Source organism: Rissa tridactyla, chromosome 9, assembly GCF_028500815.1.
Source record: "Rissa tridactyla isolate bRisTri1 chromosome 9, bRisTri1.patW.cur.20221130, whole genome shotgun sequence".
Classification (NCBI taxonomy): Eukaryota; Metazoa; Chordata; class Aves; order Charadriiformes; family Laridae; genus Rissa; species Rissa tridactyla.
This window is the reverse complement of record NC_071474.1, coordinates 14,481,150-14,509,031: the sequence shown is the minus strand read 5'-3', so window position 1 is coordinate 14,509,031 and position 27,882 is coordinate 14,481,150. Positions and strand designations below refer to the sequence as shown.

Sequence of the window (27,882 nt, the reverse complement as noted above, 5' to 3'; positions counted from 1 at the left end):
TGTTTTATTTCACTGATCGCCTCACCCTTGCTGCATAATAATAACCCCAGCAGCATGGCGATATATTCCCTCCACTCCCCCTTTCCCTGCGCCCACAGCCTGCAAAAGGCACCAACGTGATATGCAGCAGCCCCTGATTTGTGTGTATGTTTTAATTACCGCCAAAGAAAGCTGTACACAAGCATAAAAAAGGGTGAGGGAAGGAGAGAGCAGGCCCAGACGGCGGAGGCAATGGCAGCCTAATGCACCGCTGGCTGACAGCGACTTCCGCTCAGGCACCTTCTCCAGATCGAACCCTTCGATTGTAACTGAAACAATTTGCATACTGATTCCTCTCATAGCCTCCCGATCCATAACCAGCCAGGCAGCTATTCAAATGCAAGTAGCATCCCTAAATGCAAGGCTAGACTGACCAAAATGCGCTGTCCAACAAGCAGAAGGAGAAGAAAAAAAACCCCTTGATTATTATTTCTATTTTTGTTCCTTTTAACCTTTAAAAGATTTAGCTGGAAGCTGTTTGTTTATGACTGGGGATGTAAGGGAGAGCATTGATCCTGGACTGGACTTAAAGATGGAGCAAAATGGGGCGCTGGAGAGATTTTTGGTTTTGGTTTTTTCCTTTTTCCTATTTTTATTTTTACCTAAGCCATAAATGGAGGCTCTTTGGCGGGGAAAGAGGGTCTGTCCTCTCTCCCACCCCCTTCCTCCACCAAAACCATCTCAGCAGACCCAGGGAATACACAAATTGCTGCCTGTGCCTCTGCCTCTGGTGCATGTTGGGCTGATGAAGAACGTGTAATTCTGGCTGTAAATTCTTGCGTTTAAGTTGGTCCAATAAAAGATCTCTCCTACACCTTGTGAGGGTTTGGTGCTTTATTTTTTTAACGGGACTGGCGTGGCAGCTGCGGTGGTTGTATATTTTTTTTTCCTTCTCCTTTTTCTTCTCTCGTTCTCCTTTGAAATTATGCAGATTTTTTTTTTATTTTTATATTTTTATTTTTCTCCTCCTAGGGGGGGGAAACAAATCTAGGAGGCGAGCCCGCATCGGATGCCCGTCCCGGCGGCGTGCGGCGGACGGCGGGGTAAGCGTGTCCAGCGGGGCACGGAGCGGGCGGAGGGCCGGCCGGGCGGGGCGGGGCGCGCAGCGGCCGCGCAGGGGGCGCGCAGCGGCGGCGGGAGGAGCGGGGGCCGCAGCCTCCCTCCCACCGCGCCAGCGGAGCGGGGTGCGCGCAAGGAAGGGAGGGAGCCTCCTCCAGCGCCTCCGCGCCCGCGGAGCCGTCTCGTTTGTCGCCCGGCCCCGCGTCCCTCTCCGCGCCCGCGGAGCCGCCGCGCAGCCCGGTGCAGGCTGCGGCGGGTCCAAAGGCGAGAGCGGTCCCGCAGCTCTGCCAGCCTCCATGTTTGGGGCTGTTCCTTGCTAAATTCACCGCGAATGTCCCCGAAATCGATCCCGATAATTTTCTGCTAATAAGGGCCCGGCTTTTCTTTCGGTTCGGACCCAGAGCGGTGCCAGGGCTCTGGCGGGCCGGGGCGGGGGGGGTGGATCGTGTGCCAGAGGGACCGGTCGCAAGGATGCCTGTGCGCCTGTCTGCGCGTCGCTGCGCGCAGGAAAAACTGATGGCGATACGGCGATATTTGATTATTTAGCGACAGCTAAGGGGACGCTTTTAGGATGCCGTGGAGCTGGCTGGCTCCTCGTCTCTCTAAAATTCACATTTGCCTGGGGCTACGACCTGTTATTTGACCTTTGGACACCCCCGAAGAGAGCAGAGTTTTCCTTTCAAAACAGCAATAACCCGGCGTGCCGGGGTGGCTCCGCTGAGTGGGGCCGGGGCCGGGCCCGGGCCGGCCGGGACGCGCTCAGCCCTCCCGTGGGTGCGGGGACCGGGGTGACACGCGTTCCTTTTTGGTCTCATTTGAAGACATTTGATGGTTGTAGATCTTTCTCTGGTTTGTTGCATCACCACAGCTCACCCCTTAAAACAGTAATTCAAGATGTAAGTAAAAGTGTTTTCATTTTTATTGATCCTGCTAACATCTTTCATTACCCAACACGTAACCACAACAAATGATTGCTCATTTGATACGGAGAATTTTATCGACGCTCTCCCCGGCCGGGGCGCGAATCCCAAATCCCGGCGGCGTTAGGAGCGGAGAGGCGCGGCAGGAACGGCCGAAAAGCGGGGGGGGGGGGAGTCACTGAGGGGACTGGGCGGGGGGGGGGGGGGGGCAGCGCTCCCCCCGCCTGCCCCGGGCCCGACGGGGCGCACCGGGCCGGGCCCCGGGCCGGGGCGGCGGCAGGCGGGGGCTGCCCGCGGGCCGGGGGGGAGCTGCCCGCCGCCCCTGCCCGCAGATTTCGTTCCCTCGCAGCGAAACCCAACAAGTAGCGGGAGGCGAAAGGGCCGCGCCGCCGGCACCGCCTCGGCCGCTGCCGCAGCGCTGGGGAGCCGGGCGTCCTCTCCCTCTCTTTTTTCCTTTTTCCCCCTTTTTTTTCAATACACTACATAATTAATTTTTTTTTTTAAAAAGGGCATTTTGCTTAAAAAAAAAAATTACAATACAAATCAACAAACCTTTGGGCTTAATAGGGGATTCCAAACGATTTGAAACAGCGGGTCCTGTTTTATTTACACGCTCCCTTTCAGCTAACGGCGCGAAAGGTTTCTCAGACATCAAACAAATGCCACTGTTTTAACTCTCTTTGAGAATATTGGTTTTGTCCTTAATACTGGAATGGAAGGCAAGTTTATGAGGGAGAGGCTCGAAGAATTGGTTTCGATGCAAGAGCCCTACAGTGAAATTAAACTAGGTGGATTCTTTATTAAATGATTTTCGGTCTTCTGTGTTTTTATGAAAATAAAAGGCAGCACTTTGTCATTTTTAACAATGTAAGTAGCCAATAAATCTAATTTTCACATTGATTTCTGTAGGAATTAAGTGATATCTACACTATCTGCTGTGAATTGTTTTTGGAAACAAGTGCGACTTTCTCCTGGCGGAAGCTGTTTTTAAAAATAATAATTACAAAAATATTTTCAAAAAATACTGCTTAAAGACAGCAGCTTTTTCGAGGACGAAATAATTTTATCTATGAGCTTGACCGTGCATATCTGAGACGGCACCTAGACAAAGATTTTTATAAAATGCGTTAAGACAGGCACAGGAGAGCACTGCGCGGAAAAAAATGTCTAATACGAATTAATTACAGTGCGGAACGGCTTATGGAGCCCTCGGTCTGGCGTTCTGGGAAGAGGAGGGGAAAAAAAAAAAACAGAGGGGGAAAAAAAAAATAAAAAGAGGTGAGCGACTATATTCGCTCATACATGTAACTAATAAAGACCTCAGCTCAGAAACTCAGGGCGCTGTGAGCAGCCCCGCCTGATTAAAATGTGTCCCTGCCCTAATTGATAACTCAGGGCCACGTGCTGCCTGCGCGGGCAGGTGCCCTTCCCGGGGCGCCGGCAGAGCATCCCCCCCCCCCGCCCCGAGCAACCGGCGGGGGTCGCGAATAGCCCCTTTCCCTAAATAGTAACCCGGATAATTAGCGTTCGCTGGCGCGCTATTGATCTCTATTGTGTACGTACGTGTGTTTGAATACGCACCCGGAGCCGGGTGACTTTCGGGGGTACCGAGGCGTGTGCGTGGGGCGAGGGGCCACGGCCCGGGCCCCGACGGCAGGTACCCCCACACACACACCACGAACACACGCGGGAAGGCTCGGGCCGGCCCCGCGTGTCCGCGGCACGCCGTGGGCAACAGCCGCAAGCCCGGAGGAGCTGCTGTCCCCCCGCGGCCGCCTCTCGCTGTGCCCCGCCGAGCAGCGGGGCCGGCCGGGTGGCGGGGGAGGGTTCCGCCGGGCGGGGCGGGTGGCGGCGGGGTCCCGGGGAGCGCGTCCCTCGTACTCCAGGCGGTGTTTTCCTGCGGGTTTCCCCGGGCGTCCCAGCAGGATGCGGAGCCCAGGGGTGCGGACCGCCGCGGCCGGTCCCAGCCTGCCTCCGAGGAGTTTGAACGCATCAAACTATCCGGAGTCATTTATCCGGTTTCATAAATAACGTCCTTATTATCTCCAGCCCCTTTAATTCATGGTCCTGTCTTCTTGATTGCGGGGGTTCAGCAGACAAAAAGTTTATAAGTTGGTCGGGTTCTTGTTTTCCTTTTTCCATCATTAACATCATTAATATAAGCTATCAATAACCCTGTCGTTTGGAGCATAGCTTCACAGTATTGATCTGCGCAGCTATTCATCTCTGCCATAGAAGACACGGAATAATTTTCGCATTACAGTAGCTTGGATTTGCTTTTAATTCATATTTAAAGCTGCAACTGGCTCTGTGGAGCTCTCTGCGAAAGACTAGAGGCGCCTAATTAATAATAAGTTAGAAACGAAGGAAGGCACCAGCGGATAAATAATTAATACAGACATCTCTGTCTCTTTGAATATTGCTACTTTAAAAATTTAGACTTACCAGGGCCATACTGTAAGTCTGCAAGTTATATTGAGGAGATGATTTAAGAAAGCTATTTTTTTTTCCTGAAATACAATGCTAAATTATTTACGGTGTTTTGCAATCTTCCCTAAGTTCCTTCATTAACAAGCGCTGCGGTTTGCTCCGGGGGGTGCGGGAGAGCGCGGCTGCGAGGAGGGATCGCGGCGGCTCGGCCGGGGCAGCGCCCCGCCGATCTCTCCGCGCCCCGCTCCGCGTCCCCCAGCCCCGGGGGGCGACCGGAGGGGGACAGGGGGGAGCCCCTCGCCTTGTGGTGAGCAGTGGGGTGCTGCCCGGCAAGCTGGGAGCGAGCCTGGCCACCGCGCTGCCGCAACCGGGCCCCCCTCGGGCAGAAGCCCAGGGGGGAGGGCTGCGGGGGGATCCGGGACGTCCCCCCCCCCGCGCCGGCACCCGCAACGAGCCCCCGCAGCTTCCCCTGAAAGCCGGGCCTCTCCCCCGCCTGCCCCGGCCGGTGCAGCCCTCTTTTCTCCGCCTGCCCCCGACAGATGTATGTGTTTTTGTCACCGAGCAAGTTTCCAAGAAGCTCGACAGGGGAAAGTCTGGAAAAAGTTAATCCCCCCCGGCAGCTGTTGGCTTTGGGAGCCTTCGAGCGTCACCTTTGACACGCTCCCCCGTACGAGGGGAGCCGGGTGCCGCAAGCTGTCACCGCGCAGGAGGCGCGGAGAGCCGCGCAGAGATGGGAGGACGCGGGCGGCGGCAGCACGCACACTCGCAATTAAAAAAATAATAAAAAATGTAGTAAAAAAAATAAGTAAAAATAATAATAAACATTTTTTAAAAAAAACCTCTGTCCGGTCCGCTCCGGTGTTTGGCGACCGCTGGCCCGGGCCGGGCCGCCCCGTCCGGGAGGGCCCCGGTGCCCGGTCGGTGTTTGGTGTCGTCAGGCGGGAGATTACGGCCGTTTCATGGTGTCATTATCTCGGATTTAAAAAGCACACACACGCAACGCAATTCAAACAAGCAAAGTTGCGTTTTAAGTCCGCTCCGAGTATCTGCTGATCAAATAAAGACTTAAGGGCGGTAACGATTATTCTGTTAAATATATGGTACTTGACTGCACAAGCAGTAATTGATTAGCGCACCGAAATGATCTCTCTCCGGCGCTCCCCCCTCCGCCGGCGGGGCGGGAGGCTCCGCGGGGGGAATCGCACCGGGGGGAGCCCGCGGCCGGGCCCCCTCGACGGCCGGGAGCCGGGGCGGTGTGCCGGCCTCGCCTTGCCGGCCCAGGGCCCCTGTGAGCCCGCCGGGGGGTCCCGGGGCACCCCGCGGCCGAGCCGGGCCCGAGTGCCGTCGGGGAACGGCGGCACCGGAGGTCTCTTGCGCGGTCCTCCGCACCGGCGGCTTTTGCACGCCAGGGCCGTTTGGTCGCGGGGATCCACTCCCCCCCCCCCGCAAAGAGTAACGGGGAAAAATATTTTTAAAAGGAAAAAGTGCTTGTAGGGCTGGGAGGAGGTGGGTGCGAATCCACGGCCGCCCTTTTCTAAGGTTAGAAATGGAGCCCCGAGAGAGGCCGGCGTGTCGCGGGGCCCCCCAATTTGTTTGGGGTCGGTTTTACGGTCCTTTTTTGAAGAAAAATTTGATGCCGTAATTTCCTGTAAACTCGAGGGAGTAACTTAGATTCGCTGTGATGTTTGCTTCGGTAACTGATCGCCAAACGCGTGGAGATGAAATATTTTTAATTAAACTGTAAATTGCAGACAGATATTGATAACGAAGAAGCTGACGACGTTTCGATTAGATTCGTGACATCACCTCGCGTTGGCCTGGGAAACAATCACAGCCGTTCACTTTGGCCTCGAGATGCTCTCGATAATTTTGTTTTATTTTATCCTAAACATTTCGTTAATTAGGTTTCGAGTCTATTTGTTCTTCTTTCGCAGATACACCTTTCCTTATCTATGCCTCGCTCTAAGAAACGGAGACACTGTTAACGTTAACATCACAAAAAATCAGAGAGATGTGGAAGCGTTTAGGGACGGGGGAGTGACTGGAGAGGTAGGAACTCTGCGGGGTCTGTATGTAATTTTTAGCACAAAATAAAATACGGAGGAGCTTCGTGCACCCAGAGAAAATGAACGGAGGTGAGTAGCGGGTGCCTTCGGAGGCGTGATCCAACGGCGCTGAATTCTTACAAATATGTGTGCGTGTTTTAATTGCAGGAAATAAATAAACCCGCCGTGGAAATTATTAATTTATAGGCAAAAAAAAATAATCTCATGATACTCGCTTCCAGGGCCGTACACGCAACATGTTTAGCAGGTAGTTGTCGAGATTTTTGAAGTTTCCTGCGAGCCTGCCCGGCGGCCGGGGCAGGTTTTAGCTCACGGACCGCACACACACGCACACGCACGGGCTGTACACACGCACAACGGCCACGGCCCGGACAGCATCCCCCAGGCCGGGCTCCCAGGGCACGGTCCCCCCGTGAGCACCCCACGGAGGACCGCGACACACCGGGGCGCGTGGGCGAGAGGTGGCGGGTGCCGCCCGCTCACCTCCGGGGCTGGCCGCGGGCGCCTGCGGGGCGGCGGGCATGGTCCCCACGCCCGCACCTCACGGGGGGAGGACACCTCGTCCCCGCAGGGCTTGTGGCGGGGGCGGGCAGGGCAGGAGCGGGGCCAGGCCCGGCTCCGGCGGCGGGGCTCCTCGACGAGGCCCCTCCGCGACCCCCGTTCGCGGGATCGGGCGGTGCTTCGGGACCAAAGCGCGGGGAGAGGAGCCGGTGTGGGCTCCGGGGCAGCGAGGGGAACCTCCGCAAGCCTCGGCCGTAGAGTTGGGGCAATAGCTCCGAGGGAAATAACCCCAGGCTTCGATTCCAGCTCACTCCCGGCGTGACTCCTGCCCTGGGTCTGGCCCCAATCCCTGTTCCCTCGCCGGGCTGGTGGCCCGATGGCAGCGGAACCCCCGGCTGTCAACCGGGGAAGGGGACTCGGAGCTTTTGGCAGGGAGAAGGTGACGCACCCCGTTACAGCCCCCTGCACGGATCACGCCGAGCCGGTGTGCCCTGGCTTTGCACCCCGCCGGCGGCGGCTCGGCCGGGGCAGGTGGAGCCCGTGGAAAAGGGGGGCTCTGCCGCCGGGAGTCCCACCGCGGCGGGGATCCGCTTGCTGGTCTCGCCGGGGCCAGGCGGCTCGGCGGGGTGCCCGGCAGCTCCCGCGGGCCCCGACGGCGGAGCGGGGGGGGCCGGGGCGGCCTTTGTGCCGGTGCTCCCGGCGTGCGGCCCCGCCGCTCTCCCGCGGCGCGCCTCGGCCCGCCCCGTCCCTCCCGCCGCTCGGCGCCGCGCACACGCTGCACTCTGCCCGGCGTGGTTCGTTATTGTTAATGGGCGAACAATAGGCACATCTGCCCTTTCTTCCAGCATAAAGGCACCTTAGCTAACGAGCGGGGCTGGCGGGTGGACTCGCTTTTTCTTTCTCCTCCTCCTCCTTTTCTTTCTTTTGGGGAAAAAAAAAATAATAAAACAAAACCAGCGGCATGTCCGGCTGCTGGGGGCCTCGGGGCATATGCTCGCCTTGCACCGCTCGGGGTCCCCGGTGGGGGCGGGAATGGGGGGGGGGGGGAGCTCATTGCATGACCCGCTTGCAGCCGGTGGGATGGCAGCGACGGGGAGGGGGGCGAGGGCTAAGGCGGAGGGGAGACCCATCTGGGCCCGGGAGGCAGCGCTGTGGGGCTCCCGGCCGGGTAACGGGAAGTTTCCCGGTAGGGCAGCGACGGGGGAGCGATGACCGGTCCGGCGGCTGCGGGACATGGCGGGGGGGGGACACGGCCCGTGGGCGCCCCGGGGCAGGGCGGTCTCACACACACACCCCCCACCACCCCACCCCCCGGAAGCTCCCGGTGAAGTGAGGGCGAGGAGGCTCCGCGCTCACGGAAAACGCGGAGTCACCGAAGGGGCGGGGCGGGGCGGGCGGCCCTGATACCCGGGAGCCGCCCGGCGGAGGCGGGGTGCGGAAGAGGCGGGCGGGGGGGGCGGCCCTTTGTGCCCGGCGGGGCGGGAGGCGCTAGGGCCCGGGAGGGAGCACTAGGGCCCGGGGCGAGGGAAGGCGCGGGGCGGAGGGGGGGGGGGGCACTAGGGCCCGGGGCGGCAGCGCGGGACCGCGCGGCAGAGCCAGCTCTGGATGTCGCCGCGCGGGGCCGGCCTCCTTAATAGGGGCGGTGACGTCACGGGGGGCGTGTCGGCGCGGGGCGGGGCGCGGGCGCATGCGCGGCGGCGGCGGCGGCGGCGGCGCTGCAGCGGCGGAGCGGTGGCCGGCGGCGCAGCGCAGAGAGAGCCATGGCCAGCGATGGCGAGGGACGCGGGCAGACACCCGCCGCGGCCGCGGAGCCTGGCCTGAGGGAGCGGGGGCCCTAGAACCGACCCGACGGCGTCATCCCACAACAGGGGAAAAAAAAAAAAAACCAAAAAAAAAAAAACCCAAAACCAACAAAAAAAAAAGCCCCAAATTAATAAATAACCAAAAAAAAAAAAAAAGAAAGGGAAAAGCCACCAGCCCGGCAGCACCGCCACCAGCCCGCAGCGCCCGCCCGCGGGAGGAACCGGCCCGCGGCCGCCGCGAAGAGCTCCGGGACGCCCCGCCGCCCACCAGATAGATGTGCGGTCCAGCCGCCCGCACGGCCGAGGATGAACGCGCAGCTGGCGATGGAGAACATCGGCGATCTGCACGGGGTGAGCCATGAGCCGGTGCCCGCCGCCGCCGACCTGATGAGCGGCAGCCCCCACCACCGGAGCGCGGTGGCCCACCGCGGCAGCCACCTGCCTGCCCACCCGCGCTCCATGGGCATGGCGTCCATCCTCGACGGCGGCGACTACCACCACCACCACCGGCCGCCCGACCACGCGCTGACGGGCCCCCTGCACCCCACCATGACCATGGCCTGCGAGACACCCCCCGGCATGAGCATGAGCAGTACCTACACCACGTTAACCCCTCTGCAGCCTCTACCTCCCATCTCGACCGTCTCGGACAAGTTCCCTCACCACCACCACCACCATCACCACCACCACCACCCCCACCAGCGGATACCGGGCAACGTGAGCGGCAGCTTCACGCTCATGCGGGACGAGAGGGGTCTGGCGTCTATGAACAATCTCTACACCCCCTACCATAAGGATGTTACCGGCATGGGGCAAAGCCTCTCTCCGTTGTCCGGATCTGGCCTGGGGAGCATCCACAACTCCCAGCAAGGGCTGCCCCACTACGCTCACCCCAGTGCCACCATGCCCGCCGAGAAAATGCTCACCCCAAACGGATTTGAAGCCCACCACCCTGCCATGTTAGCCAGGCATGGCGACCAACACCTCACCCCCACCTCCGCTGGCATGGTGCCTATCAACGGGATCCCACACCACCCCCATGCCCACTTGAACGCCCAGAGCCACGGGCAGATCCTGGGCTCTGCCAGGGAGCAAAACCCTTCCGTAACTGGTTCGCAGGTCAACAGTGGAAGTAATTCAGGGCAAATGGAAGAAATCAATACCAAAGAAGTAGCTCAGAGGATCACCACCGAGCTCAAGCGGTACAGCATCCCCCAGGCTATCTTCGCCCAGAGGGTGCTGTGCCGTTCTCAAGGGACCCTCTCAGACCTGCTGAGGAACCCCAAGCCCTGGAGCAAGCTCAAATCCGGCCGGGAGACCTTCCGCAGGATGTGGAAGTGGCTCCAGGAGCCGGAATTTCAGCGGATGTCTGCTCTGCGGCTGGCAGGTGAGCCCGCCGCGGGGCGGTCGGGGCACGGCGGCGGGGCTGGGACCCCCCCACCACCACCACCCCGAGCCTGGGCAGGCCGCCCCGGTCCCTGCCTGCCCCTGAAGAGCAGCCCCGGTTCCCCCCGCTCTACACACACCCCCCTCTCCGCCGCTCCGTTTCTCTCTTCTCCCGGCTCCGCGCACCGGCACCGTCCGCGCTCCCGGCTGCCAGACAAAGCCGAGCCGGGGGGCTCGGTCTGCGCACTGCGGCGACCCGGTTTTCCCCGTTATCCCGGGCGGGGGGGCACCGGGCCGTACCAGGCCGTACCGGTCCCGGCCGTGCGGTGCGCGGGTCCCCGCGCACCGCACGGCCGGGACCGGTACGGCCCGGTACGGTCTACGGAGGGGTTGCGGGGGAAGCTCCGGTAATACACCGAGAGGAGTCGGTGCGTTTGCTTTGTGCTGGCGGAGGCGGCCCCGGGGACGGTCGCGGCCCCCGGCGGTGCTCGGGGCCGGTGTTAGCTCCGCGTCCCGCTCGGGGTGGGTTAGGTGTTCTGGGACACTGGGGGGGAGGGTGGGAGGGTTTCCCCACAAAACCCCCGGCGTATGAGTGGTGGCTGAGAAATGCTGTTGGCTAAAATCGTTAGATTTTAATTTTGTTTTTAACTGGTTGTAATTGCTTCGGGGTTTTTGTTTGTTTGTTTGTTTGTTTGTTTTTAGCGGTTGTAATAATCGTTAGGCCGTGGAGTTGGAATTTCGCGTAGATGCCTCTGCAGGAGAGGCGCAGTCCGTGTGGCGGCTCCGGTATTGTCTGCTCGGAGGTCGCCGTCCCGTTCGGTCCCCGTTCTCCGCCGCCGCCTCCCCGAACCCGCCAGCCTGCGCTCCCAGCGCAGAGCCCGGGTTTAATATGCCGCGAGTGAGGGTTTGTTAATTAAGTGATAGGTCTCCATTAATTTGTCCCAGGAGAACGCGAGACAGTCAATCCGAGTTGGAGCCGGGGTCACTGATCCGTTTCACAGGCAAAAATAAGGGAAGGGCCAAATCTTTCGCCTTTCGAATGCACAAACGGTCCTGCGCTTTCGACTACCGCAACGGTGGGAATTGGGAACGGCTTCCCGACCGTGCGGGGACCCGGCTGGGCCGCCACCGTGCTCCTTGCTTGGTTTCAGCCGACCTCCTCGTTTCGGAAGCCTGAAGCGGTGGTAGGGAGGGCCCGCGGCAGGATCTCCCTCCCCGCTGTCGCCGGCCCTGCGGTGCACGCCGGTGGAGGACGTTGCGCTCTTTGGCTTCCACTGCTGCGGAGTCAGTTTCAAAGGTCTGAGCTCTCAGAAAATGCCCTTTCCGCCTTCCCTTCCTCAACAACCACCCCACCAGGAGAAAACCCTCGTCTTGCTGGTGCTCCCCATGCGAGGAGGATGGAGTTTGTGTTTCCAATATCCCCGTAACGATCGCTAAGGCGAACTTTCTTCGATTTGGAGCGTATTTTTACGACAATTCGGTCGACCTGAATCTCCGCTCATTTGCATAGATCGATACTGGAAACAACCCCTCGCTTCGGAGTCCGCTGGCATCCCCTCCCTGGCGCTGACGGCCGGGAAGCTCCGCCAGCCCCGGCTGCGGGGCCGGCCGGGCGGGAAGCGGCAGCTCCGCAGGGGCACGGCAGCGCTCTGCCCAGCTGCCGGCCCCGCAGAGACCCCATTGTTCGCTTCTTGCCCCCAAACCGCCCCTTCCTCCAGCCACCTCGCATAAACGGATCCCGGTAATCCCGTTAGAGAGACAAAGCCTCATCATTCCGCCTTCCCTTTCCGATGAAACCTGGAAGGTAGCACCTTACAGAAACGGGGCGAAACTGGGCCCGCGGCCCCGGGGCTCGCGGGGGGCTGCCCGACCGTGTCCCCCTGTCCCCCCGCAGCCGGGACGCTGCGGGCAGCGCCGGGGTCCGGCGGGGCTTCGCCCGCCGCTGCCCGTCCCGCCGGGGCGTCCGCAGCACGTGGTCATTTGCATAGCGCCGCGTCCCAGCCAATGGAGGCGAGCCCCCCCCTCCCGCCACGCCCTTCCACGCCCCGCCACGCCCCGCGCAGGCAGCGCGCCCCTCCGCGCGCGCGCTGCCCGTCCCGCGCGGCCCGGGTGGCAGTCTGCTGTGAGCCCATCGGTTTTGTTTTGCGCGGGTTTGGAACGCGCGGTGATCCGCCTAAGCGGTAAGAATCCGCCCCGATTGGTATTGACGTGTGAGCATCAATTCAAAATACCATAAATTACCCCGGCCGACGCAAATTAAATTTCGCGTCCAAATTATAACTCACTCCCGGGCGTTTAGAGAATTATCAGTCAGATAAATACCCAGAGCGGAGCCCTCGCTGCCTTCATTTCTTCCCTTTCTCATTCCCTGCAGGCAGCGGCCGGGGGGCAGGAGGGGGGCGGGTATGGGGGGAGAGGGATGGAGATGGCTTATTTTAGGCCTCACGCTCTTGCCTGGCACTTTATCTCGAGTATTTGCCCCTTCCAGCCGTCCCTGGGGGATTCCTACCCCCCAGATTACAGAAGCTCCGGCAAATAGAGGAAAAATTGGTAGTTACATGGAAGCAGGATTGAGGTCTTGACACTTCCTGAGCTGTCTCTTGAAATGTAAGCAGAACTGCTAATTGCAAAGCTGACCTCTTCCAGCCTCCATCTTATTCATCCCATCTTCCTTCTCCTCTCTGTTCTCTTTTCCTTTGTCTGTCCCCCTCTCTCTCCCCCTCTGTCACTGAATATTTATCTATCTGGACGTTTCTCCGTTAGTCTTCCCTCCCTCCCCCTGCCTTCGCTGACATTTGGAAGGGCAGCGAAGGGATACCGAAAAAACAAACACAATTCAAAGAAAATGTACAGCCCTTCTGCAGCCGGCCGGGATTTGATTTAACGGTGAATTTATTTCAGGTCATTTGCATATGTGTGTGTGTGGGGGGAAACAGGAGAGGCTAAATAAGGCAAAAACCGACTCTTCTTGTTCAGGAAAAAAATATTCTGCTTCGAGCCGTTTGTTATTAGAAGCGCCTCTGCCTGACGGCCCGTTGCCGGCCCCGCCGGGGCGGGAGGGAAGCGCCCGAGGGAGACACGGGCAAAGAAACGTTCCTGGACGGGGAGAGGTGGGGGTACAAGGGACCCCAGGAGTCCCTCTGGATCTGCTGCAGGAGGGTGCAGCCTCTGAGCTAGGTCCTCCCGGAGGGGCCCCTCCGCGGTGGCTCCCCGGTGGGGATTCCCCGTCGGGATTCCCGAGACCGTCCCGGGGCGGCGGGAGCCGGGCGAGGGGAGCAGGAACGGTGGGGAAACGGCGGGGCGGTTGGGGGGTGGCGCGTCCATCCAGAACTGCTGGGTATTTCCCTGCCGCCTGACCGTTATTTTTCATAGTTGCATCTCTTTTTGTCCCCTCTTCTTCTTCTTTCTCCCTCCCGATGTGAATCCTGGCTAAGGTGAAGCCTTGGGAAGCCGGCGAGACATTCTCGCCAAATTAACAGTAAAGAAATCGATACGGTAATCAGAGCGTTTTCCACATTAAATATGAATTCTAATGAACGCCGGTTGCCCCTCTCGCTCCGCCGCCCGCCCCAGCGTGCGCCGGGGAAGGTCGGGGCCGCCCCGGCCCCGGTTGCCTCATTAGGGCCCGTTTAATATTTACTCGGCGGGGACTTTGCATAAACGCATTTGCATCGGGGAGGCGGAGGGCATCGACCGGGGGCTTCACGGCCGACAGCCCGAGGGAAAGGCGCTGCCCCCCCGCGCCCTGCGCGCCGCCCCGACGCCGCGGGGACGAGCGGGGGCCCGGCCCCGCGCACCGCGGGCGGTGACAGCGGCCGCTCCGCGGTTGCCGGCACGGTGCTGGGGCCGAGGCGAGGTGCGCCGGCCCGGTGGGACCGGCGGGCGGGAGAGCAGCCCCCAGCCCGCCCCTGGGGCAATCGTGCCCGGCCGTAGCGCCCGGTGCGCGGCCGGGCGGGCGCTGGGAATGGGGCTTGTTTGCCGGCCGTGTCCTTGCGGCGGGATTGATTTACAGCCGCTCGCACACAGCCGCGTTTGCCCTTCGTTAATGTTTGCCCAGCGCGAGAAGGAGGAGCGGGGCCTCGCCGCGTTCCTCCGCACCGGGCCGGCCCGTCCCCGCCGAGCTCCCGCCCCCGTAGCACGGCTCGGCCCATGCTTGTTTGTTCGTTTGTTTGTTTAATTACCCGCCGCGTGGCCGTGCCCCGCTCCCACCCCCACTGCCGTTTGGATGAAATAGCCTCAAAACGGGGCCGCTCCCGCCGGCGGGCACGGCCGGGACCTCTCCGGGAGGGGCTGCACGGCCGGGCTGCGGGGGCGATGCCGGCCTGCCCCGCCGCCTCTTCCCGCCCCCACCGTCCAGGCCCACCGAGCCGCCCGCACCCCTCGGTTCCCGGGGCCTCTGCGCCATCTACTGACCGCCGGCGGGCGGGAACCGGCGCCGCCGGCCCGGGCACCTCGCTAGCACCGGGCAGCGGCGGCGGCTCCCTCGGTCCGGGGTGCATCCTGGCGGGGTGCCCTGCGCCAGTGCCCGGGCTGCCTCCGTCTGCCGGTACCCCGGGAACCGAGGGGCGGCGGCGGGCGGCGCGGCCCGGAACGGCTTCAGCACCGCGGACAGCGACCGCCGGTACGGCCCGGCCCCGCTCCCGCTGCCGGCCCCGCCGCGGCGAAGCCGGCCCTCCCGTTTCGGGGCCGAGGCCGCACGGAGCCCGGCCGCAGGGTTTTGCCCCACCGGCCGCCAGCTCCGGTGGGGAGCAGCGCCGCACCGGTTACGGATAACGGCAGCCGGCGATTCGGCTCGTTGGGCTGCGGGGCTGCGGCGGCGGGATCCGGTGTGGGGATGGGTGGCAGGAATACGTGGGTGCCTGTACCGGCATCAGACCCCACCTCATGCGAACCTCGGGCAGCCTTTCCCTGTCCCCGTAACCTCCACACAAGGGACGAGTTCGTTTCGAGGGAGACCTGGGGGGGGCTCTGAAGCGCTCGGTGAAGCGCTGGTGACTTCACCCTGAAGACTCCGGGCACCGAGGGGAGTTTTTCCTGAGGACTGAGCGGGGACCCGGCACGGCATCGTGTCGGGTACTTCCATAATCGCATCGATAAATGCAGATCCGCATTTCAAACATATCTATCTGGATAAATCACACGCTGACAGAGAAGCGCCTGATGCTTCCTGACGTTCTTCGGGGACGCCGCTTGCTTGAGCCGCTTCGCTGAAGAGGAAGTCAGTTTTATGATGCTGAAAGAGTAATTTATAGGAACAATTTATTAGCTCAACAGTCGTTTTGATTTTTTCCCATTTTAGGGCGATAGGAAGTCTCAGCGGTAACATTTTCTGTACAGCCCACACGGCAATTAAACCGCGATGGATTGCTGTTCCGCAGGCGCGCAAGCAGCAGGGCACGCTGCCGCGGAGGGTGTGACGCCGGCCGTGGCATGTGCCGGCACCTTCTGGCGGACCCGTATAAATTCTGCCGCTTCAAATAGCCCAAAGCATTAAATCGCGTGACACGGGGGCTCCCCAGTAGCCACCGGGGTGCGGAAGCTGCCGCGCTGAGCCCGCTCTAAGGTTACAGACACCGTGAAAGCGCAGCAATGCCGCGTACGCTGCTACGCGCGTCCCAGACCTGTCGGTAAGAAGTTACGCACCAGCGGCGCAATCAGCGCGGGCCGATTGCCCGCAGGTGCGCAGCTTCCCCCCGCCGCAGCGGCAGGCTGCCACGCTGCTGTAGTCATGCCTCCCACCCCCCCCAAAACGGAGGAGCTTCTTTACGTCATCACTGCCGTATTTCTCCTTCATTTGAGACGTGTCTCGCTGTTCTGAGGATACTGTCGGAATTGGCCGAGGGCTTAAAAGTTGGAGCAGGCGAAGAGGGAGCGGGGCGGTGCGGGGGGGCCACCGCTCCCCGGGGGCGGGGCGGTGTGGAGCGGTGCGGCGCGGGCTGAGGAGCGGTGCGGCGCGGGCTGAGGAGCGGAGTGGCGCGGACCGTGCTCCCCGTCTGGGCGGCGTGGAGCGGAGCGGTACAGTACAGAGCGACGCGGAGCAGCGCGGACGTTACGCACCCCGACCCCCCGCCTCCGCGGGCAAGCGGTGAGGAGCGCGCGCCACCCAGGGGCCGGGGGCTGCCTGCGCCGCTGCGGGGGGGGAGGGGGCGGGCGGGAAGGGCTAACACGGTTAAAATATTGATGTAGTCGCAAAAATCGTTCATTAAGGCAATTTAATCTTTGCTATTAAATGTCCTTTCAATTCATTTGGGGTAATTAAGATGCAGTTAAAGTGATTAAATTCTAATTACTTATGCTAGACAAAGAAATATTTGTCACAGTAATATGGTTAACTAAAGAGCCCGCTACAGAAATTTAACATTTACTTTAAATGATATCGCAGGAAAATCGGGTGCTTTCCCCTGATTGATCCTCTTTGCACCATATTCAGTAGTGGTGATGTCAGCTCACTCCAGTGGTTACAGATCCATCAACGCTGGAAGTTTGTGTAAACCCCAGAATCCCAAACTGTTGAGTCAGCGCTCCTTAGTCAGATTCACTTTATTATTCCAGGGGCAGCAAATTAAGGTCACTTGTTTTAATACAGTGCACAGGAGCGAGGTGTTTGCCGTTCAGTCTCAGCTGGGATCTATGTGTTGGCAGGCTAATGTCATTCGGTGAGCTTCCCATATAGGAACATATTTGTATCTCTTTTCGTGTTATGAAACAAGAAAAGAGGAGCATTGCCTGGGCTTGATGGCAGAGAAATAAGATACAGATCAAACGATCCCTGAGTAGGTGGATGCACCTGCGCTCTAAATAAGCGTGAATACAAATCACCACAGAGACAAGTGCAAAATGCCTAATGACGCCAGGAGTAATGAGAAGTAATTTAGTGTGGGTTCAGGCATTTCAGCGCAGCCCCTTCTCTCTTCACTTGAAAAGGGAAAGTTTTGGGGAGCAGCCTATGGACTGTGTCATCCATGTAGGCTTTCTCCACTGACACGTGAATGGCCTTATCCTACGGTGGGTTAAAACTTTCAGGAATGCTGTTCCCAGCATCAATGATGTCTGCTGCCTGCTACAGCAGGAGCGTATGGCTACGAGCTGCCCTGATGTGCAGAGGCTTTGTCTCATGCAGCACCTTTCCAGAGGGATCCCGTCTACCAGGCACCTTTGAAGGCTCCAGGACAGTGCCAAGGAGGATAGGGCAGCGCAGGGGACCACCAAATGTGATGTATCAGAGTGAATGGCACCATGGCTGCGGCTGTTTGTCCAGGCCAAACAGATTTGCTTGCTTTTAGTTCCCCTGGCGAAGTCTGCCCTCAGGTAGCATGTGTCTTATAGGCCCCTTATCTCATTGTCATATTCTGCCAAATATGAAGTTTTTGATAATTAGGAAAGATCTGTCATCCGTGTGTCTCTCTGCACACTCTAGAGGTGTTATTCACATGATAACGATGGAGCTTATCACACTTTATTATATATTATCATCACCATGAATTTAGCATAAGCTTTTGGCTACTTGCTTCCACTGAGCTGTTGTAGCCGGTGCGATTAGGACTATCTCTGATGGCCAAAGTCCTTAAGCGGTTTCAACCTCCTATGGAAATCCTGCTCCTGTTTCCGCCCAAAGGTACACCTCCTTCAGAGCAATAGCCTCCAGCATATTCTCTAGCTTGTACCAGTGAAGAGTTTTCACTCTCTAAAAATGTTATTGTCTATTTTGTGATGTTTCAAAACGAGAAGCAGATGCTTTAGAAAGAGATTCCCAGGGTCTTAGTGGGCGCATTTCAGAGTGTAGCTGAGGCAAGTCCCAGCCTTTATAGACCTGACACAGTAGAGATTAGAAGATACTGTACTCTCTGTACAGAAGGTACAGAGAGAATTCTAAAAAGGTTTTTTATGTCTCTAAGGCGTGTCCTGTACACATGAGGTTGGGATAGCTAAAAGACTAGGCTTTGCAAGAGGAGGGGAAAAAGATGATCACAAAACTTTTAAGAACTCTCTCAAGTCAGTCTAAAATATGTCTCCTTATCTCTCCTATATCACATGCAGAAAAGCGGGCCTTTTGTTGGCACTTCTTTGAGCTGGGCTGTATTGTTTCTTGGGGTTTTCCCACTCGTGGGAAGGGTGACTGCTTGTGTTGGCTTGTGAACTCCCCATTGCTTTCTGGGAATCTCACACTGGACTCTTTGAGAGAAGCATCAAGCAGTTGTTTTTTCTCCTACCTGTCTGAAGCAAATATAATGCTCATCAATAGTAAGGGTGACACAGTCCTCAAAACTAAACCAGTCCAGTGTGGATGATGGTGAAGGCCCCAGAGCTCAGTGTTGAGTTTACTTCTGATGTGAAGCAACCAGAACATGCAAGACGTAGTCAAGTCCACAGTCGTGAGAAATCCCCAATCCTCTTTGTTCCCCAAAACATTTCAGCTACAAAACGGGTTCCTACAGACTCCTTCTGTCCGTAGTGTTCGGCTCAACCTTCCAGCCACGGCACTAATTGGTGTCAAATAATGTGTCCAATGTGATGGTAATTAGCATGGTGTGAACCTGTTCGTGGGCAGCTGAACCAAGACCACCGCCTCATCTCGTACAGAGCACTCGATGGCTATCTAGTAATAATGGCTTGTGGTCAGCAGTGACCTGGTCCAGAGCTGGAAACATGACCTGTCACCTCAGGGTGAAAGGCCCCGTATCCCATCGCTGGTGGACAGCACATGGTCTCCTCTCCACGTCAACCAGGCTCTGAATTCGGCATAACTGGAGACATTATTGTGTATGTGTGTCTCCTTGTTGCTGGTCCGGACCCGTTCTGGGTACAAACAGAGGGAAAAAGGGCTCCCTGTAAGTGGAGACCCACTGTGCCTTGGCTTCCTCCTCCATGGCACGAGGAGACTCATGCCAAGGCACTGGTGGGACTGTGCACATCCCTTCCAAGAGGAGCTGTAATGGTCCTTCCTCCCTTTCCAGCCACTTTTTATGGTCAAAAATTGGTCATGGCCATTGTGTGTGCCTGTCCTGGCGCTGTGGGACCCGCTGCTGGCAGCTGGTGTGTGGTGTGACCCTTTGGAGCGGTGGCCGCTGCCTCAGCCGATCGGTGTTCATGTAAGGACGTGGCACTCTGGATGCCAGGTCGGAAACCCCCTAAATCCACCTCCTCCTTCCTCAGCATCTGCCACTTTTCCATGCTGTGTCTGAGAGCGCGTGCTTAGTGATGGCAATGTGGTGGGCCACCAGCTGAGCCATGCCTCTCGCAGTGGGAGTGGTCCTCTGCCCTCACCACTAGCCACTGGGCTTGGGGAGGGGTTTGCCCAAGCAGGATTTTCCGTTGTTGTTCTCCCTTGCGGGCGTACCACCGCTTGTGGTGGTATTTTGTTATGTGCCTGAAACAAACCAGCAGAAAGCAGGTTTATCGAGAGTATTACTGGTTTCATTCTTTGCTTCTGGTTTTTAGAAAGGGAAATTTGTGTTTGGCAGATGCAGCTGGGCACACGTGTACGCACCAAGTGCTCCTGAAAATTGATTTATGGTAATCAGGGTTTTTTTTCCTTAGGTTTTAAAAAGAAATCCACCCTCTAGGGATGAAAGACTAGTTGAAGCGTCAGGGTTAACACCTGAGCTTACTGTAATCTTGACTTTTAGACTGACAGAACAGTGTAGTTCACATCACAGGTGGGCACAATATCTACTTTGCCATCTCAACCTAAAGAGGCAATTAGTGCGTTTTTGTAGGCGACAGGATCCTGCTCGCACCTCCAGCAGAGCAGGACTGATCCCGCCGAGCTGCACACAGCCGGGAGCCGCAGGGGAGCGGCAACGGATGGTGGAGCTGCAGCGGTGAGACCCCGGATCTCCACCACGCACAGGCAACCGGGCCTCAGACCTTACAAGGTTTGGCAAGTTAACTAGGCCAAATCCCTCGGGCAACTTAGAAGGAACAAAGGGAGACAAAAACAGATTGATGGACTGTATCAGGAGAATTGCAAGTGTCAAAAATATCTGTTGCTCAGGGCAGAGGAAGACGGAAGTAACTGGAAGAGGCCAGAGTTCAGCAGTGGATTTATAAGGCTCTTTCTGGCACTGATAATATTACATTGTCATATCTGCACATGTGTTGCCAGAGTCAGAGCGACTCTTTCTTTATCCTCTGCTTTGCTTTTTTCTTAACTAGACTTTCTTAAGGCCTTTTTTCAAAAGGCATCACAAGGAGCATGGCTCAGCTGGGGCAGCCTGGAGACAAAGAGCACGGCTGTCTGCGGCGGGCAGCGTGGGGCGGGTAGTGTGCGTGCAGGTGTGGGTGCCATGCAACCTCTTGTGCCTTGGGGGAGCGCAGCACCCCACAAAGCACCCAAATTCAGCTTCATTGCCATGGGAGAGGGGCGGCGCACAGCGCTGACAGGCAGGGGCACGAGCTTGGGGCAGAGTGGCTGGAGAGATGCCCAGCAGAAAAGGACCTGGGGGTGTTGGTCAACAGCCAAATGAATACGAGCCAGCAGTGTGCCCAGGTGGCCAAGAAGGCCAACAGCATCCTGGCCTGTATCAGGAACAGTGTGGCCAGCAGGACTAGGGCAGTGATCGTCCCCCTGTACTCGGCACTGGTGAGGCCCCACCTCAACTGCTGTGTCCAGTTTTGGGCCCCTCACCACAAGAAAGACACTGAGGTGCTGGAGCGGGTCCAGAGAAGGGCAACGGAGCTGGTGAGGGGTCTGGAGCACAAGTCTCATGAACTGCGGCTGAGGGAGCTGGGGGTGTTCAGCCTGGAGAAAAGGAGGCTGAGGGGAGACCTTCTCGCTCTCTACAGCTCCCTGAAAGGAGGCTGTAGCCAGGTGGGGGTCGGTCTCTTCTCCCAAGTAATAAGTGATAGGACAAGAGGAAACAGACTTAAGTTGAACCAGGGAAGGTTTAGTCTGGATATTAGGGGAAATTTTTACACTGAAAGGGTTATTAAGCATTGGAACAGTCTGTCCAGGGAAGCGGTTGAGTCACCATCCCTGGAGGTATTTAAAAGATGGGTAGACGTGGTGCTGAGGGACATGGTTTAGTGGTGGTTTTGGTAGTTTGTTAGGTTGACGGTTGGATGTGATGATCTGAAAGGTTCCTTCCAACCTAGACAGTTCTAGGATTCTATGAAGGACAGCAGTGCACATTACTTTTATTATCTTCTGCTACATAAAGTAAAATCCAGATGAAGGTGTATGATAAACAGTCTTGAATACAGACTCTGGTGTTTTTTCCAGACAAGGGTTTCAGTAGGTGTCTCTGGTTCCATGGACACCCTTGCTAGCGTTAGAGAAGGAGCTGGCCCAAGCAGGAGTTGGTGCTTTGAGAGGGACCTGGGCTGAGCGCCGGCTGCTGTCACCGGGCTGGGCGGCCGCGGTTTGTCAGCGCGAACAGGCCGGGCTCTGTGCCTGCTCTGGATAGACTCTCATGTTGGAGCAGGTTTTATCCCGTGGCATGCATTTGTTCTCTGGCAAGCTGGAAGCTACAATTTATTATTAAAATTGATGGGCTCCAGTGCAGGGAAAACGATCGTAAGGAAACCCTATTACGGTTTTTCATTATCACCATTATTTATTTTTAAGTGCTATTAATATTCCTGAGTCTGGATGAGGCAGACGATGAGAGGTGGTATCCACCCTTGCTGCTCACAGCCCGAGGACTGGCAGTACTGTCTGCACGGGCTCTTTGAACAATTAAACATATTGGAAAGTTTTTCCCCTTAATCTACCTCTGGCAAACGCTAACGGCAATAGAGCCGACAAGGAAACAACTTTCACATTGCCTGAAAACGATCCGGATTTTGATGGTGTTCCCAGTCTCCCCCAGGTGGAAGAAGGCTCTGCAAGCAATGCTGGGCAGAGACGAGGCCAGGGTGCCGCTCGGCAGGCATGCGGGCTCCAGGAGGATCCAGAGTCCAAACTGGGCTGGGCTGGGCTGCCGGGGCCAGTGCCTGCCCCGGTTTCACCTCTTGGGGCGGTGCCGTGGCCAACAAGGACTGAGCCTGTGGCGCGTGGGTCTTCGTGTCTCAGTTAAGGTCCCAAATCGCAACTGAGTCAATATCTCACTCTCTCTGAACCAATACATCATTAGTCCTCAACTCGAAGTGGAACTTGGATGTGAAGATGTGTCTTATTTCCTAGGCTACACCAGAGCATCTCTTCACCTCTTCCCCCGTCCTTAGGAAACCCACAATCCTGCGTGAGAGTTTGTTAAAAGATAAAGTCCACGCTGGTTTGCAGGAGGAAGGGATGGCTCCCAGCTTCTCCAGGGAGCCCGTGGGAACCTCAACGCTCACTTTCTGATGGGCTTGACTGAAATTAAGTTTTATTTGCAAAATACTAATATTGCCTTATTTGTATCATAGACTGGGTAGGATTTATTTTTTCTCCTCAGCAGTGAGCGCTTTTTCCTCACCTCTGTGATGTTACTAGCAGTAATTATGAGGTCTCTGATACAACCAAAGCTGAGGAACAAGGTATGTTGTAACTCTTGGGACATTTTCTAGGGAAATAATTATTCAGGAGTATTACGTTTCAGGAGATGGGCATGAGCTCAGGAAGACAACGTGTTAAGCAAGTTAGTTTCACAACAGATGGCTGGGTTTTTGTTATTCTGTATAATTTCAGTGAAATCATGTAATAGTTTGTGATTGAAAGCCCAGAGCTTTACACCACTAATTGAACTAGTTTTGTATCTGCTGCTGTGGCTGCCATTTGTGATGTGACGATTCCCGCCGAAGCACCGCACAGAGCTGACTCGGATCACGGTAGTTGTGTAGTTTGGATTTTGTGACAAACAATGATCTGGGCAGAGTATCCGGGTGAAAGCTGGAATTTGCGTAGTCTTCGAAAAAGGCAGGTGTAAAGCAGCATAAGCAGAAATGAAGTGTTAGGCACGGCAAAAATTACCTGAGTTTGGTTTGTCTCCTTTTCTGCATGAGCCCATTGGCAGGGGCAGAGGCAGAGCTGGAGGCTGAGGCTGTTACAGAGCCGAGCTTCTGTGGCGGCTTTCACAGGAGCTTCTGATGGTTAGAGGTGTATAAAGGATTGAGATGCCATTCCTATCTTCTTTGCTTCTCACTCCTAATATTTGTCAGTAAATAACAGACTATTTTTGCAAAACTATTTTTAACCCTTCAGTTATCAGTGCTAACTTTCAATGAGGATGCAGAATTATTTCAATGGGCACTGATTCCTGCAGTGAATTCAGCAGCTTGACTTCAGCAGGGGCTCGCTTGCATGAGGAAACCTGTTTTCCAGCCCAGAAGCTCCACGGTGTTTTAGAGGTCAAGATGTAACTTCAAAGCACTCTTCAAAGGTTTTCAGATAAAAATAACTGCAGAAGATACGAGTTTGGCATCCCAGTCCATTTGATCGATGTGTCATTGCTCATGAAAGAATGTATAGCTGGAATATATGTTGTTATGGAGCTCTTCAAAAGCTTCTCCTCAGAAGGGGCTGAGGTGCCGGTGTCTCGGTCCCTGCCTGCCTGGGCCACCAGAAGGTGCCTTTGCATCTCCTGGATCTTGCTATCTGATCTGCGCAGTTGCTGTTTCTCTGGGTACAAAAGGTGGATGACTATTTTTATACCTCCCTCAAGCAATTAAACTCTCATGCCAAGGCTGGCTCTCGGTAGCAATAAAAGATGTAGGAAGGACCTTTGTAAAGTAATTTGCTGTTTTCATTCCAATAACTGTGGAATAGGTGGAGACACTGCACAAAATTCTTCATATAATCAGCACTGATCTCCACAGAAACCGGGACTAGACGGGCACAGAGACAGAACATCCATATTACCTTCAGAAATACATCTCTAAATCAGTATTAAAGGACAATGTTAGAGAAAAAAGGGGGAAACGGACAACTTCAGACTCTTGAAAGTGAGACTGAGCAATCTGTCCTCCCAAGGAAACCTTTTATCCTAGCGAAATGCTGACAAGATGAGCTGGCAGACAGTCAAGGGCTGGCAGGGGGATCCGGGAGCCGCTCTTCCAGCCCTGCCGGATCCTGCCTGGCAGGTGATCTGCAAGGCAGATTTCAAATTGCAAGCACCCTTTAATAATGTAGAGCAAAATAATGTTCAGGAAGGGAAAGAAGGGATGATAAATGAATTAAGGTGAAATTCTATAAGGAAGGTTCACTATACCATTGTTCTTCATGTCAAAACATGGTTAATTTTGTTCAGAATACATAATCATCTGTCCCATAAGACTATAGTAGCATCCTGGTTCCTTATTTCTCAGCCAATGAAAAGCTACAGAAGTGGATTGACAATAAATAATGAAGGTAAAAAAGGTGGGCAAGGTTAACTTTAGCGCTCAGTGAATTTCTGCTCTACCTCATATGGATATTACAGACTTAAATTCCCAGCGCCAATGTGTGTTATCAAAACGCGAGGTCTCAATAATAGCATTTGCTGAGTTTTAACGGCTAACAAAAGTATTTTCTAACTTGTATTCCTCATAGTTTTTATAGTTTATAACAAGTCAGAAAATTCGATGTCACACATCCTCTCCAGATTTGGAGGCTGACACAAACGGTCCTTTTCCCCTCGTTTGTCCTGTACTGCGTGCCTGCGCGCTCCTCTGCCAGCCCTCTCTAACCCTCCTCCCCTTTCTTGCAGCGTGCAAGAGGAAAGAACAAGAGCACGGGAAGGATAGAGGGAATACACCCAAAAAGCCTCGGTTGGTCTTCACAGATGTCCAGCGTCGAACTCTACATGCAATATTCAAGGAAAATAAGCGTCCGTCCAAAGAATTACAAATCACCATTTCCCAGCAGCTCGGGTTGGAGCTGAGCACCGTCAGCAACTTTTTCATGAATGCACGGAGGAGGAGTCTGGATAAGTGGCAAGACGAGGGCAGCTCCAATTCAGGCAACTCATCTTCTTCATCAAGCACTTGTACCAAAGCATGAAGGAATAACCACAAACTAAACCTCGGTGGAAAAGCTTTAAAAATAAATAAATAAATAAATAAAATAAAGACAGACCAGGACCTCAAGATAGCAGGTTTATACTTAGAACTATTTGAAAAAAATGTTATTTATAAGTCCAAAGAAACCAAAGACTTATTTCACCTGCATTATGACTTTGTTCTAAGACACACACTTTAGTAGGACGACGACTTGCAAAAAAACAGAGAGGAAGAAGAAAGCGAAATGGAGGGGATGAAACGGAAGGCAAAGAGAAGAGAAACAGACCACTGGTCTTACACCTTCGCCCATGATCATCTTCACCGTACTTGGCTGTTTAGTGGTTTGGAGCATAGTGATTTCTTGTCATTGAACGGACATCTCTTCAGACATGGCTCTTCATTTCCACAGCAATTGCCACGAAGGTGTATGGTGTATCCGTACTGCGTACACGCCGGTGGTTAGGGACTTAGTCAGGGCTGGTCTTCAGAGAGGGTTGTGCCATGGCACGACCGACAAAGTGTGGAGTCGTCTGAATTCATTTGAACGGTAGTGTGATTTTTTGCTGTTTCATGGTTTGAACTTAACCGGTGCAACGGCTGGAAACAAGTTCAAACCAGGCAAAGAAATTTTGAATGGTACCTAAACCAGTGCATTCTCTTTGTTTGTTAAGGAATGTTCAGATTTAAAAAAAGGAAAACTATTCCATCCATTAAAAAAAAAAAAATCGACTAGCTACCAAAGAACACATTTAATAATTATATTGCAGGTATTTTATTGCAATGATTTTAATATTCCAAAGCTATTTTTACACAAAATACTATGTAGAGTTATAGGTATAAACTAATCTAACTGTATGACACATAAAACTTGTAATCAAGACTGTTATTTGCAATTAGTAAAACCACATTATTGTTTCTTTCCATGGTTGGCAAGAAAGAATGTCATCGGAGGAGACGGCAGCCCCTGCCGGAGCACAGGTACTGACGATGGGATGCTGCTTCCCTTGAAGTCAGCCAGCCTTTTTGTCGCTGACTTCAACGGGAGCAAAGGGAAAAAAAGAAAAAAAAAAAGGGGGGACACACACTGTTAGAGGCGCGTGTGTGACAGCGTGGTGCGGGCAGCCCCTCGGTGGGCTCTGCCAGGCCGGCGTTGCGGGAAGCGCGTTGAGCAGCGAGCGCCCTTCGCAAGCCCCGCGCTGTGTCGGTACAGCTCAGCTCTGCCACCTAGCCCGCAAACAGCAGACCTCGGGCTCCTCGTATGCAAAAATGAGAAGAACTGCGAAACGTAAGACCACAGGGCTCAGCGTCTGATCAATACTCATTGACATTAGCGGGCTTTTTTTTTTTTTTTTTTTTTTTTTACCTATTGACTTTACTAGGCAAAGGAATAGCGATAGCTTTGAAGGCTGGCGGTCTTTTCCTATTGAAAATAGTGGTACAACATCAGTTAAAGTTGGTGGGAAGGGCTCCAACGGGAGCACCGGTAGAGCTTTTGGCAGGCCGAATCGTGGGGCCTCTGAAGTCAATAGCAAAAATCCCATGACACCGATACAGCCTGGTGTTTTGTGGCGTCGTACCTGTGTGTTGCAGGCTGAGCTGTTGTCCTGTGCATTCTTTCTTGCTCATCTATTAACCAGGATAATGCATGAAATAGTTTAAAGTTTGTAGCTGAAAAGCTTTAAATGCTCTGTTGCTAACAGACCCGTAGAAGAGAAATCATCCCATTCCTACTCCGATAAAATTAAAAAGAAAAGCGTGCAACATCTGCATATTAAATTTTAGCGTAAGGGGAAAATAGACTTTAAAAACCATACACGTGCCTGTTAGACTTCTAACCGGTGTTTCAAATTACTGTAGTAATTCTGCTAGGTATATTAAATTCCAAAGTAACCAAATATGCAGGTATAGGCCCAATGCAAAGACGAGAAATAGGTGATCCTACTTACAACACTTTTTTCTAAAAAAAAAAAAAAAAAAAAAAAAAAATAGAAAGGAAAATTCAAGGTAAACTAGAATCCAGCCACCATCAACAATAGCAGATACTGGTTTTGGGGATGAAGCCCGCTTAACACCCAAGTTAAGCAAGTTTGTAGCACCAGTTATTACCCAAGAGGACAGGGTCTAGTCAAGGTTCAGGGTATACAGTTAATTTCCAGTAAGTTTTTAGAATACAGCTGAACTATCTCTTTATTAAAATAAAGTGAAATAAACCCAAGGTTTTTTGGCACTAAATATTTCACCACATTTCCGGATGTTAAACCTACTTTAAGACTGACAAAGCATTTGTCTGTGAAAGCATAATCTAATCTGTGAAGTTTTTGAGTCTCTAGCTTACCTTAAATTTTAGCGAGCTTTCTTTTAAGGTGTTCCATCCCCACGGAGACATAATTGACATGCAGACATTACTAAGCTCACATATAAAGTATCTTCTGAATGCAGTCTCATTAGCGTAAGGTTAATAAAGGACAGTGACAACTGATGTTTTAGTTTTTTTCCAGCAAAACACTGCTTTGTAACGTACCTATAGTTTAGAAAAGAAAGCCTTATTTATTTAAAACTTGAGAATTTAAAAATGCAGGGAAATTCAAAGTACATTGCCGCATTTTTTAGTATTTCCATTGTATTGTCTTTAGAGACTACTTGCTGAAACCAAAGAGAACTTTCATACCAGCATTAAATTTGCACCCAATATGCAATTTCAGGATCTCTGATACACACACACACACGTAAGCCCCTGAATAGGTCTGTGTATATATACATGCACACACGTTTTAATGGGGT

At 54.8% G+C, this 27,882-nt stretch overlaps 1 protein-coding gene across 1 annotated transcript; it reads left to right on the top strand.

Moving 5' to 3' along the window:
- Positions 1–8,936: 8,936 nt before the first annotated feature.
- Positions 8,937–26,392, top strand: ONECUT1 (one cut homeobox 1). Its single transcript, XM_054215442.1, has 2 exons — positions 8,937–10,204; positions 24,810–26,392. Exons 1-2 carry the CDS (start codon positions 9,124–9,126, stop codon positions 25,100–25,102), a joined length of 1,374 nt encoding a protein of 457 aa, XP_054071417.1. The 5' UTR covers positions 8,937–9,123; the 3' UTR covers positions 25,103–26,392.
- The last annotated feature ends 1,490 nt before the right edge of the window (positions 26,393–27,882 follow it).